General features: G+C 37.2%; 1 protein-coding gene across 2 annotated transcripts in view; it reads right to left on the bottom strand.

Moving 5' to 3' along the window:
* The window catches only part of LOC150104316 (solute carrier family 35 member E2B-like), a 317,311-nt gene that overhangs the window by 287,184 nt on the left and 17,917 nt on the right, over positions 1-12,210 (bottom strand). For both annotated transcript variants that reach the window (XM_090396916.1, XM_090396915.1), the window contains exon 2: positions 10,722-11,083. In XM_090396916.1, the coding sequence (XP_090253042.1) occupies positions 10,722-11,064 (343 nt within the window). In that variant the 5' untranslated portion in view covers positions 11,065-11,083. The remainder of the gene's footprint in view (positions 1-10,721; positions 11,084-12,210) is intronic.

The raw sequence follows: 12,210 nt of genomic DNA, 5'->3' as shown, positions 1-12,210 counted from the left end.
AAGGACCCAGAGGAAGATCAAGATATAGGTGTATTGATACAGTAAAAAGTGCCTTAAGAGACAGAAATATAAGATCTGATATTGTGAGAGTCTTGCCAGGTAACAGACTGATTTGGAGGAAAATTGTAGATAGGAAGTTAGTAATGATGTAATTTTTCATGTAGTACTATCATATCCTGTATACCACTTGAGGGTAAATATCAGGAATTTGATGATGATATGTATCTGTACAAATTAATTCGTTATAGAAAGTTAAAAACTTCATGCAATATGTAAGAGTCTGATAAGTGCTACTTAAACAAATATTGCTGAGTAAAGATTGCATTTCACTCTGATTGCATTGTATTGCATTTACAAACACAAAATGAGAAGACAGTGAATCCCACTAATGGTCATCTCGAGAGGAAAGGAAAAAAAAAGAATCAGGAGAAGTAAAGCAAAGAACAACACTGAAAGAAACGTAAAAAAAAGGGGGGGAGAGAAAGAAAAGAGATATTACCATATCATCATATCAATATCATTTTCATCCCACCCTTTTATTCGAGCTAGTATAACCAAACTCACATTGTTTCATGCAATGCCAGTTAATCTGTAGAAATGCAAGGTGGCAGTAGTTGTCTGCTAACCTTGCCTCTGTAGTAACACTAAAATCGATTTACAGATAGACTGGATACTGGCTTACTACTGAAGTTTAAACTTTTGTTAGTGCTGTGGAAACGAAAACATATTACAGGATTTATGTCATTTAATAATTTTAATAACAAAGTTTTAGTTATTAAAATTATTTTACATTTTATTAAAATTATTTTACTTTATTTAGAGGCATCTATTATAGTAAAAATACCAAAGAAAAGAGATTTAGGAAACTGTAATAACTGGAGGGCATAAGCTTGCTATGTGTCATTAGCAAAATTTTCTGTAAAATTATTCTTTTAAGAATTTTTAATATTTTAGATGAGGGCAAGAGAAGAAAGCAGGCTGGTTTTAGGCCAAATTGATCATATATAGACAACATCAATACCTTAAGAATAAAAATTGAACAGTGGGGTGAATTTAACTCTCCTTTATATTTCCTGTTTGTTGATTATGAAGAAGTTTTCGATTTCACTGCTAGAGATTATGTGTGGAATGCACTTCAAAACAAAGAAATGCCACAGAAGATAAACCTCATACATGAAGGATATAACAAATTCTAATGCCAGGTGCTGCATGATGAATGTCTGTCACAATCCTTTCAAACTGTATCTGGTGTGAAAATTTCTGTTATCTCCCTTATTATTTATATTGCTGCTGCTAGATCAAGTTCTAGAACAGAGAATAATGAAACATGCCGAGTATATTTAATGAAAAAAAAATAAAACTTTGGGTGATCTAGACCAGTGGTCTCCAAACCTTTTTGATTGCGTATCCCCAACACAGAAAAAATAAATAGCACGTACTGTATCCCCAACTGATTGAGCAAATATCTATTGTAATAAGTATTATAAAGAGGAAATATGCCTTGTATCATCATATAATAATTAAAAACGCTAGATATTTTTACACATTATTTTTATTATTAACAGCTTACAAACATATTTATTACAATATTTAATGTGAACAATGGCCTTGCATTTCTTTCATAATTTCTGGAAATTATGGTCTGATGGCTTCTGGTACTGCAATACGAAGGTCTGGTTCCAAGTTTAATTTATTTTGATATTTGGTTTTAATACCTGTCATTGCAGAAAATGTTACCTCACATAAATAAGTACAACTTCACATAATTAATTCACTATTTCTAGTGTAAACGTAAAAGTAAGCACAAAAAGGCGTTGGAATTGCACAGAAACAATATATACTAAAAAATCGTTAAACTTACTACTAACAGTCAAATAATTAATACAACTGTGGTGTCATCTGTAGACAGCAGGATAACTAAGCAATTTTCCTTCTCTACTTGGGCTTGTCAACACTAGGATGCTCTATAAACAATGGCAATGATAAGAAGTAAGAGATTTACTCCCTAGTTTTAAAAAAAATCACAGCTTTACCACGGACGATTGTGTGTGCAAAGTCATCCAATGTGCGCTACTTGCAAATTTAAGTTTACAGGATCTTTATAACGTCTTTCTCTATATTAGATATATGTTTAATTGATGAAAGAAATTAATATTCTTTATCTTTAATTAATTATTAATTTTTTTCCTATCAATATAAAACTTTTTTGACGTACCCCCACGTATCGACTTGCATACCCCGGGGGGGAAGGGGGTTACGCATACCACACTTGAGAGACCACTGATCTAGACCATGCAGATGATGTATGCCTAATTGCTAACAGACATACAGATATTCAAAACAAACTAACCACATTACAAGAAAAATCACTTAGTCGGTTTGATAATAAATACAAACAAAACAAAGAAACAAGAATCAATGTGAACAACACGACACCAAGTACAATTGAAAATGGAAAAATCAAAAATGTTTCACATTTTACATATCTTGCCAGTGTTTTATCTGCAGATGGATAGCCACTAGAGATGTTGACATAAACATCTATTCAAAAACTAATAAGGGCATATGCTAAACAACTTAGTAGAGTATGGAAAATGAAAAATATTCACACAGATATAAAATTAAAAATATTTAATGCATGTATTAAATCAGTTCTTTTATATAGATGTGAAACATGGCTGGTTTCAAAGAAAATACAAAGAAAACTACAAAAACCGATGTCTGTGGAGCATACTTAATTTGGTGGCCACAAATTATTACTAACGAACCCCCCCCCCCCCCCCGGAAAAGAACAAGTTAGCAAAATTCAACCTTGAAATCAGAAAATGAAAATTTAGATGATTAGACATTCACTTAGGAAAGATCATGAAGAAATCTGTCATGCAGCTCTGGAATGGAATCCACAAGAAAAGAGAAAGCATAGCCATACTAAAAATACATGGAGGAGATAGACTTTAATAGAATGTGAGAAGAAGAGTTTTGCTGAACTAAGACCAATAGCAAAGATAAGGAACCAATTGAAAACATTTACAGACTCTCAATGTTCCTGGCAGAATCTGGGAAAAAGAAGACAGGCATGTAAAAAATACACAAATGCCATGAGATTGTATTTACTTTATATATATTGTAATATCAACATACTGGAAATTTTTTTTCTTTATATAAGCATACAATTTTTTATAATTACTGTCTATTTTAATAACAATAAAATAAAGTAAATTTATGTGAAAATTAAAATTAATGAGAAATAACATTTGTTAATCATGCTGTAATTACCACCCTGATAAAAGTCAGTAGCAAATGCAGACAGCAATTCTGCCTTCCTTTGTAATCTTTAGTTTTACTTTTAACATCTCACCTCATCACAGCATCTGACTGGTCAGTTTCACAAACTAGCTCTGGCTGTAGATGATCATATGCAACATAATTGAGGAAAATAGTTCCTGTCTTAGTCTTAAATAACTGGCTGGATCCAAATGAAATCAAGCATCATTTACTGAACAACAAATGAAGAATAATGGATTGTTTAAATACTCCATTCCATTCAAGGATATTATGATATATTATTACGAGCGACTCCAGGGAGTCCTTAGACTTATCGAGGGAGGCCCGAAACATCATGTCCACACAACTATACGACATTCTCACAGTATCTATCATACCTTGAACTCACTCACCGTCATAGCACCCACAACAGACTCTGGCAGCTTATTCCACTCATTTACCACTCTAAAAGTAAAGAACCCAGCTCTAACACCCCTGCTAACCACACTCTTGCCCAGCTTCCATAGGTGTCCCCTAGTTCTCCCACCACCAGTCCTGATCTCAAAAATATCCTCTGAATTAATCCTATAGTAACCCTTTAGCAATTTGAATGTCTCAATCGTATCTCCCCTTTTCCGCCTATCAACTAATTTCTGCAACCCACAAATCTTCAACCTGTTCTCATAAGGTTCATTCCATAGACCTGCTATCATCTTGGTCACTCGCCTCTGGATCCTCTCCACCTCCTCCCCATCAGGAAGAAACCTAGGTGACCAAATCTGGGCACAGTAGTCGAAATGAGGTGTTATCAAGGCTCGGTACAGAGGTACAATAACTTGCTTGTCTCTGCTCGTCAAAGTATTTTTCAACAAATAAGTGAGTTGATGAGCTGATTTAGCTACTTTTGCAACGTGCACCATAAACTTCATCTCCCTATCCACCAACACTCCCAAGTCCCTGGCCTCATCAATCTTCTGGAGTAAAGTTCCACCAATGTGGTACACTGCTGGTAATCTTTTCACCCCAAAATGCATAACCTTACATTTTGTCACATCAAATTGACATCCATTCTCCTTAGCCCAGAACTCCAATCTATCCACGTCGTCCTGCAAGATTTTGGCATCTTCTGCACTCACTATTGCCCTACTCAACTTTGCATCACCAGCAAACAAATAAACTGTTCCTCTTAGATCTTTTCCTATATCTTTAATGAACAAATTAAACAGCAGTGGTCCAAGAACAGAACCCTGCGGCACACCACTAGTCAGAGGCTGTCTTTTGGACTCTACTCCATCAACCACCCATCTATACAGTTCACCAACCCTATATCCATTCCCATATGTTGTAGTTTATGGATTAGAATTTCAAGTGGTATCCTGTCAAACGCTTTTGCCAAGTCCAGCAGTATCACTGTAAACCCATTTCCCTTATCCAGTTCTGCCGTCACCTTGTTATAAAACTTGAGCAAGTTACTGAGGCATGATCTACCGTTCACAAAGCCATGCTGTCTCCCGTACAGTATCTCAGTTTCATCAATCCATTCCTGTATTTTTCCCTTGACTACTTTCTCCAAGACCTTGACAACGACTCCTGATATGCTGATCGGTCAGTAATTTGCAACAGTAGTCTTGGATCCTCCTTTATGCAGTGGAACTATTTTCCCCTCTTTCCACACCTTCTGGACTAAACCAGACCTGAGACTCAGATTAAACAACATGGTCAAAGGCGTGTGGACAGACTTATGTGTTCGTCGAATATGTTGTTTATTATTTTAACGGTATAATAGAACACAGAAACTAAGTAAATAATTAATTTATTAACTTGATGCTGATATTTCGCTGGTATTATAACCAGCATCTTCAGAGCACAAAAACACTGTTTGTCACAATACGCGAGACTAAAACAACATGGTGTACTTAAACAAAATTGTAGCAGCAACACAAAGACTAAAGTCCTGATTTTGGCGCCCTCTATCTGGAAAAAAAAAAAAAAAAAAAAACTATCATATATTACTAGAGTCCTAGAAAAGTGCTAGTGTTTTCTTAATATGACTGTCTCCCAGATCTTCGGCAAGTTAATACAGCCATATTTGTTGAGATTTGGAGTGTGTTTTAGGGCTTCTGTCGCCTCTAAGAACAATCTCTCTGATTTATACGGGTTTCTGTGTAGTACTTTTGTGTTTTTCCAGTTGATCCTGTGTGCAGGGGTATCCAGAGCATGGTCTGCTAGGCCCGACTTCCCATAATGATAATTCCGGACGTATCGTTTATTTTCGCTGATGCCGATATTCACAGTTCTTCCTGTTTGACCGTAGTAGGCTTGATTGCATGAGCAGGGTACTTGGTAGACTCCTGGATGTGATAAAGGAGGAATGCTGTCCTTGGGTGAGCGGATGAGGGTGGCTAATTTGCTACATGGTCTGAATGTAGTGCATAGTTTATATTTATTGAGAATTCTTGAGATCTTTTCGGATGTGCCTTTAATGTAAGGGATGGTGACTGTTTCGTTGTAGTTCTCTGTGGTGGATGGTGGGAGGGGTTTCTTAGGAGTGTTTAGTACTTTGTTTATTTTATGTGGATTGTAGCCGTTGGCCAAGAAGGTGTGGCGTAAGTGAGTCAGTTCAGCAGTAAGAGCCTTGTCATTGGAACAGATTGCTCTCGCTCTATGGGTTAGCGTTTTTAATATGCCATATTGTTGAGAAGGATGATGGTGTGATTGTTTGTGTAAGTATCTGCCTGTATGTGTGGGTTTTCTAAAAACTGAAAATGATAAGGAACCATCTGGGAGACGTGTGATGAGTGTATCCAGGAAGGGAAGACAGTTGTTGGCTTCCAGTTCCATAGTAAAGTGGATTTTTGGATGTTGGTTATTTAAATGTGCTAAGAATGTTTTCAATCTCTCAGGGCCATGTGGCCAAATAGCAAGCACATCATCAACATAGCGTAGCCAAAGTGTTGGTTTGAGAGTGGCTGTATTGATAGTTTGTTTTTCCAGGTGTTCTATGTAAAAGTTGGCTGGGGGGGGGAGAAGGGGGAAACCCATGGCTGTCCCATCAATTTGTTTGTATATTTTCCCTTTCCATGTGAAATATCCTGCATGTATTGTGAATTTGAATAGTTCAAATATATCAGGGGGGGAAGTGTGACTTCAGTAGATTGAGGGTTTCTATTACTGGTACATTTGTGAATAGTGAAGTGATGTCAAAGCTTACTATTAAGTCTGAGCTTTTTAGGGTAAGGTGTTGTAAGATGCTTTTTAGGTGTGCTGAATTTTTGACAAAGGAGGGAGAATTGTTAGTGAGAGTGGCTAGTAGCTTCGCTAAATGTCTAGCCAGTTTGTATGTGGGACTATTTATACTGTCCACAATTGGGCGTAGGGGTGTGCCTGGTTTGTGAATTTTTGGCGATCCATATTTTACATAGCACACCTGGAAAAACAAGCAATCAATACAGCCACTCTCAAACCAACACTTTGGCTACGCTATGTTGATGATGTGCTTGCTATTTGGCCACATGGCCCTGAGACATTGAAAACATTCTTAGCACATTTAAATAACCAACATCCAAAAATCCACTTTACTATGGAACTGGAAGCCAACAACTGTCTGCCCTTCCTGAATACACTCATCACACGTCTCCCAGATGGTTCCTTATCATTTTCAGTTTTTAGAAAACCCACACATACAGGCAGATACTTACACAAACAATCACACCATCATCCTTCTCAACAATATGGCATATTAAAAACGCTAACCCATACAGGGTGTTCGGGATAAATTTGACATATTTATAATTAATTATATTTTTCCGTAAGTTACATGTATTAACACACACTTCTCTTCATTTAAAAGTTTGGACCCTTCTTCATTCATATACAAGATGTCAGAAAGGATGGATAACTGGAACCCACCTGAATCATGGAAGAGAATAACTTGTATCATGATGATTCGTGCCCGCCATCAAAATAAGGATATTACGACTGCTGCCCAATGCTCCCTGAATACAGTAAAAACAATCAGGCATGAACTAGAGACTTGCAATGGTGACTACGAGGATGTAGCAAGAAGAAAGATCCCTAGCAGACGATCTGATTGCGTTCGTACAGCAGAATTCCTCGCAAATCTGCAGGAACAGGTGTTCAAGAACCCTGGCATTGGAATTTGGGCTTTGTTCGTGGAGTTGCTAACTGTAGTCAATCCCTGGATAACAAGGGTAGGCAATGGTAGGCCGTATGTATGGCAGCAGGATTCGGCCCCTTGCCACACCTCTGGGAAAAGTCAAAAATGGTTGTCTGAAAATTTCTACGACTTCGCCAGTCCAAATGTTTGGCCTCCAAACTCCCCAGACCTTAACCCCATGGATTATTTTGTATGCGGCGCAGTTGAAAAAGACACCAATCGCACTTCCAGTAATACAAAAGCCCAGTTAATGGATAAAATTAAAACAGTTTTTGCGGCCCTTCCCAGGGAGACTGTAGCATCAGCTTGTTCGAGGTTCCGAAGCAGAATTGAAGCTGTGATCGATGATAATGGTGGTTATTTTGAGTAAATCTTGTTGATAGTATTGTAATTAACTCTGCCTGTAATGTTTTTTTGTCAATTCATTAAATTTAATAGATACAAAGAAGATTTTCTTTTTCCTTACGAAACTGTCAAATTTATCCCGAACACCCTGTAGAGCGAGAGCAATCTGTTCCAATGACAAGGCTCTTACTGCTGAACTGACTCACGCCACACCTTCTTGGCCAACGGCTACAATCCACATAAAATAAACAAAATACTAAACACTCCTAAGAAACCCCTCCCACCATCCACCACAGAGAACTACAACAAAACAGTCACCATCCCTTACATTAAAGGCACATCCAAAAAGATCTCAAGAATTCTCAATAAACATAAACTACGCACTACATTCAGACCATGTAGCAAATTAGCCACCCTCATCCGCTCACCCAAGGATTATCACATCCAGGAGTCTACCAAGTACCCTGCTCATGCAATCAAGCCTACTACGGTCAAACAGGAAGAACTGTGAATATCCGCATCAGCGAACATAAACGATACGTCCGGAATTATCATTATGGGAAGTCGGGCCTAGCAGACCATGCTCTGGATACCCCTGCACACAGGATCAACTGGAAAAACACAAAAGTACTACACAGAAACCCGTATAAATCAGAGAGATTGTTCTTAGAGGCAACAGAAGCCCTAAAACGCACTCCAAATCTCAACAAATATGGCTGTATTAACTTGCCGAAGATCTGGGAGACAGTCATATTAAGAAAAAACTAGCACTTTTCTAGGACTCTAGTAATATATGAGTTTTTTTTTTTTTTTTTTTCCAGATAGAGGGCGCCAAAATCAGGACTTTAGTCTTTGTGTTGCTGCTACAATTTTGTTTAAGTACACCATGTTGTTTTAGTCTCGCGTATTGTGACAAACAGAGTTTTTGTGCTCTGAAGATGCTGGTTATAATACCAGCGAAATATCAGCATCAAGTTAATAAATTAATTATTTACTTAGTTTCTGTGTTCTATTATACCGTTAAAATAATAAACAACATGGTCAAGGGCACTGATAATTCTTTAGCCGCTTCACGTAAGACCCATGCCGGTATACCATCCAATCCTGCAGATGTATTCAAATTAAGGTTCTGGACTATTCACCTCCACTTCATTCATCACAATTCCCGTATAAACTAATGGTTCCTTCATTTTTTTCAATGTCACCACCTGGATGATATACTCTTGCAAAGTGCTCGCTCAGTAATTCCACTATATCGACTGATTTAGTGATCTTACCATCGTCATTCCTTAAAATCATTTTGCCATGTAGTTTTTTTTTGCTATTGAAGCATATTGAAAGAACTGCTTGGGATTCTCTTTAGCTTACATAGCTAGCTTCCTTTCATAAACCGCTTTTGCTTTTTTAACCACACTCATTACCCTTCTGGCCTGCACTTTATACAGTTCGTGTGCCTGCATGTCACCTCTTTCTTTAAATTCCCCCCACAGTTGTTTCTTTTTTTGCAGCTCAAGCTTAATGGTGTTATTCATCCATTTAACCCCTACTTGTTTTACTATTCGGACTCTAGGTACACAATGAGCCATAACCTCCTGTATATGCTCCTTGACCACTTCCCATGCTCCATCGACATCCAGCCCTTGCAGTTGTACATGTCATGGCACTGATCCAAGCAATTTCCTAAGCTTGTCATACTTGCCAGCACGGTAATTCCACATATACCTTATGATCACACTCACCAATAGGTGGCAACATGGTCATATTCATTACAGTCAAATTCTAAGATGCTATTACCAGGTCAAGCACTCTCACACCCCTAATATTTTCACTTACATGCTGTCTCAGATAGTTATTCCTTAATAATTTAATAAAATCCATTTCCTCTCTCACATGGGTCCATTCCTCCTTCCAATCAATGTTACCATAGTTGAAATCCCCATAATAATTACCCTCATTCCATCAATTTGTTTATGCATACTATCTCCCCCATCTATTCCATCACCTGGTCTATAGCAACACCCAACTGTATATTTTGTTCTGCCAGTCTCAATTTCACACCAAATAGCCTCAAATGAGCTCCTTTCACTATCCTGTGATACAACTTCAATTCTCCCTGGCTGCAGTTCATCAGCTATCATCAATAACACTCCTCCCCCCATTTTATTCTCTCTGTCCCTCATAAACACACTATAACCTACACATTCCATCCCACTAACTATATCATCTTCCATCAGCCATGTTTCACGCCAATAACCTGTGGCCAGGAAAGCCTATCAAGGCCAAAAATTCTTCCTTCTTGTTCCTAATACTCCTGGCATTAGTATACATGAAATGCAGAGGTCCCTTTGTCCCACCCCCCCATCTTGATGCATTATTCTAACTATCCCATTCCGATTTCTTGTCTTTAGTACTGGCTCGGGTACATTATATACATTCTTACACTCAACTGTCTCACTGATGTCCGCATATCCACTTCCCACCCTCTCCTTGGTAGTTCTAGTTTCCCTGGTTCTGCACATCCATTTTCACTTCATTCAGCAACACTTTTTCCAATCTCCGCACCAAATCCATTCAAATGCAGGCAAGGCATCTTGTATAAATCCTTTCGCCCATCAAACTCCTTCCACACATCCACAAATTCCACGCCATACCGTCTGCATAACCTGCGCATAAAATCATTTGCGATTATGGCCCTCCTTCTAAACTCCTCTCTGTCATACCACAGCAACAGCTCACTATCCTAACTCTGTCACTCTTTTCTTCCGCTACCTTTAACAATACTTTCAAGTCTTCTCTCATAAAAAATTTATCTCCTTTCATTTCATTCATTCATACATTTAAAGACAGTTAAGTTTCAGCTGTCTTCTCTACAGACATGACATTACTTTAAAAAATAAATATAATTTTAAAAAAATAAATAAATAAAGTATCATACCTAAAGCTGTCGGGTCTCCATTCATATATGATAATATGTATTTGTTCAAAAATAATGTGGTAAAACTAAACAAATACCACAATATGAGGAACACAATAGCTCTGGCTGTAAAAAGTCCTTTAGGATTTTCAGTTATCAGGCAAAAATTTTTATTTCCATTAGTCTGATTAAATTTGGAAGCATCAGCGAGAACATGATAATTTTCACTTTTAAATTTAGTTTTATTTATAATATGATTATCTGGATATTCAGGAAGAAGTATATTTTCTTTTCTGTCTATCAACAGTGTCACATCATTATCCTCATAGGACTCTGTGTAATGTAGCAAAGTGGATTCAGTCATGACGAATATTCAACAATATCTGTAAATATAGTAAATAAAAATATTATAATATCAATGCTAATTCAATTATTCCTAATTTCTAATTAAACAGTCCTAATTTGATTAAATTGGAAAAACTGACTAATTGGAGTTTTGTGAAATTGTCCTGACTAAATAATGTGTTTCCCAATCTCAACACAAATTTTTAATGTGCAAATTCTTAATCTTTAATATATGGTTATGAAGGAGAAAGAAATGCATAGGCAAATTGACAGAAGGAATCTTTATATGGACTTTTTCAATTGAAAGTGAGTTAGCCGATCTCATATGGATGTAGCAAGGTTTTTTCTCCCAGAAACTCTGGTTTTTCATCCCACATACAGACAAATCAGCCCTTCAGAACATGCACAATTTACAGACAAAAAATACTAGTTGTGATGGTGGGCAGTAGATGCCACTGATGTAGTTGATTGGTAGTGTGGAGACGGAGAGCTGTACAGTAGGTGTTCTCCCGCGATGAGTCTTCGGACTCCTTGGAGGTGTCACGAATAATAATAATAATAAATTAATGTGGTTAGCAAGAAACAAGTGAGCATTATGGGTAACTTTAATTATGGTAATATAGAGTGGAATCAAGAGACTATATCTGGGGACAAAGAGAATGAACTTCTGGAGTTGTTGAAAGGCAATTACCTTAAGGCACTAAGCAACAGAGGGTACACGAGATTCAAGGGTACTGTATTTAATCATCTCATTAGATGATATTATAAATGGGGTGTCAAATCCATCTCGTGGTCACTTGCAGAGTAGGCAGCCATATGAGGAATTTTGTTAGAATGTAATATACAGTCCGCCAAAAAAAAAAAAACGTATACACACCTTAACAGATATCATCTATAGACTTTTTTCAAAGTTGGATTGAATTATGGTAGCAATGTGTAGTATGATGTTCTCTCAAAAGATGTCATTACTCACATGAATACTAGCATCAACACATGACCGGTAGAACAGTTAAACAAAATGGACAAGGCACGATTGTCATTCGAGGAATGCAAGACCATTTTAAAGTGGTATTTCAAATTTGAGAATGTTGTTGAAGTTCAACGTCAATGGAGGCGTGAGTTTGCAACACAACCTCCAACATACCACAACTGCACATATACATGA

The sequence above is a fragment of the Typopeltis vanoorti genome, chromosome 8, assembly GCF_054136105.1.
Source record: "Typopeltis vanoorti isolate ZY-2024b chromosome 8, IOZ_Tvanoo_1.0, whole genome shotgun sequence".
Lineage (NCBI taxonomy): Eukaryota > Metazoa > Arthropoda > Arachnida > Uropygi > Thelyphonidae > Typopeltis > Typopeltis vanoorti.
Note: the sequence above shows the minus strand (reverse complement) of the source record. Positions and strands in the feature narration are given on the sequence as shown.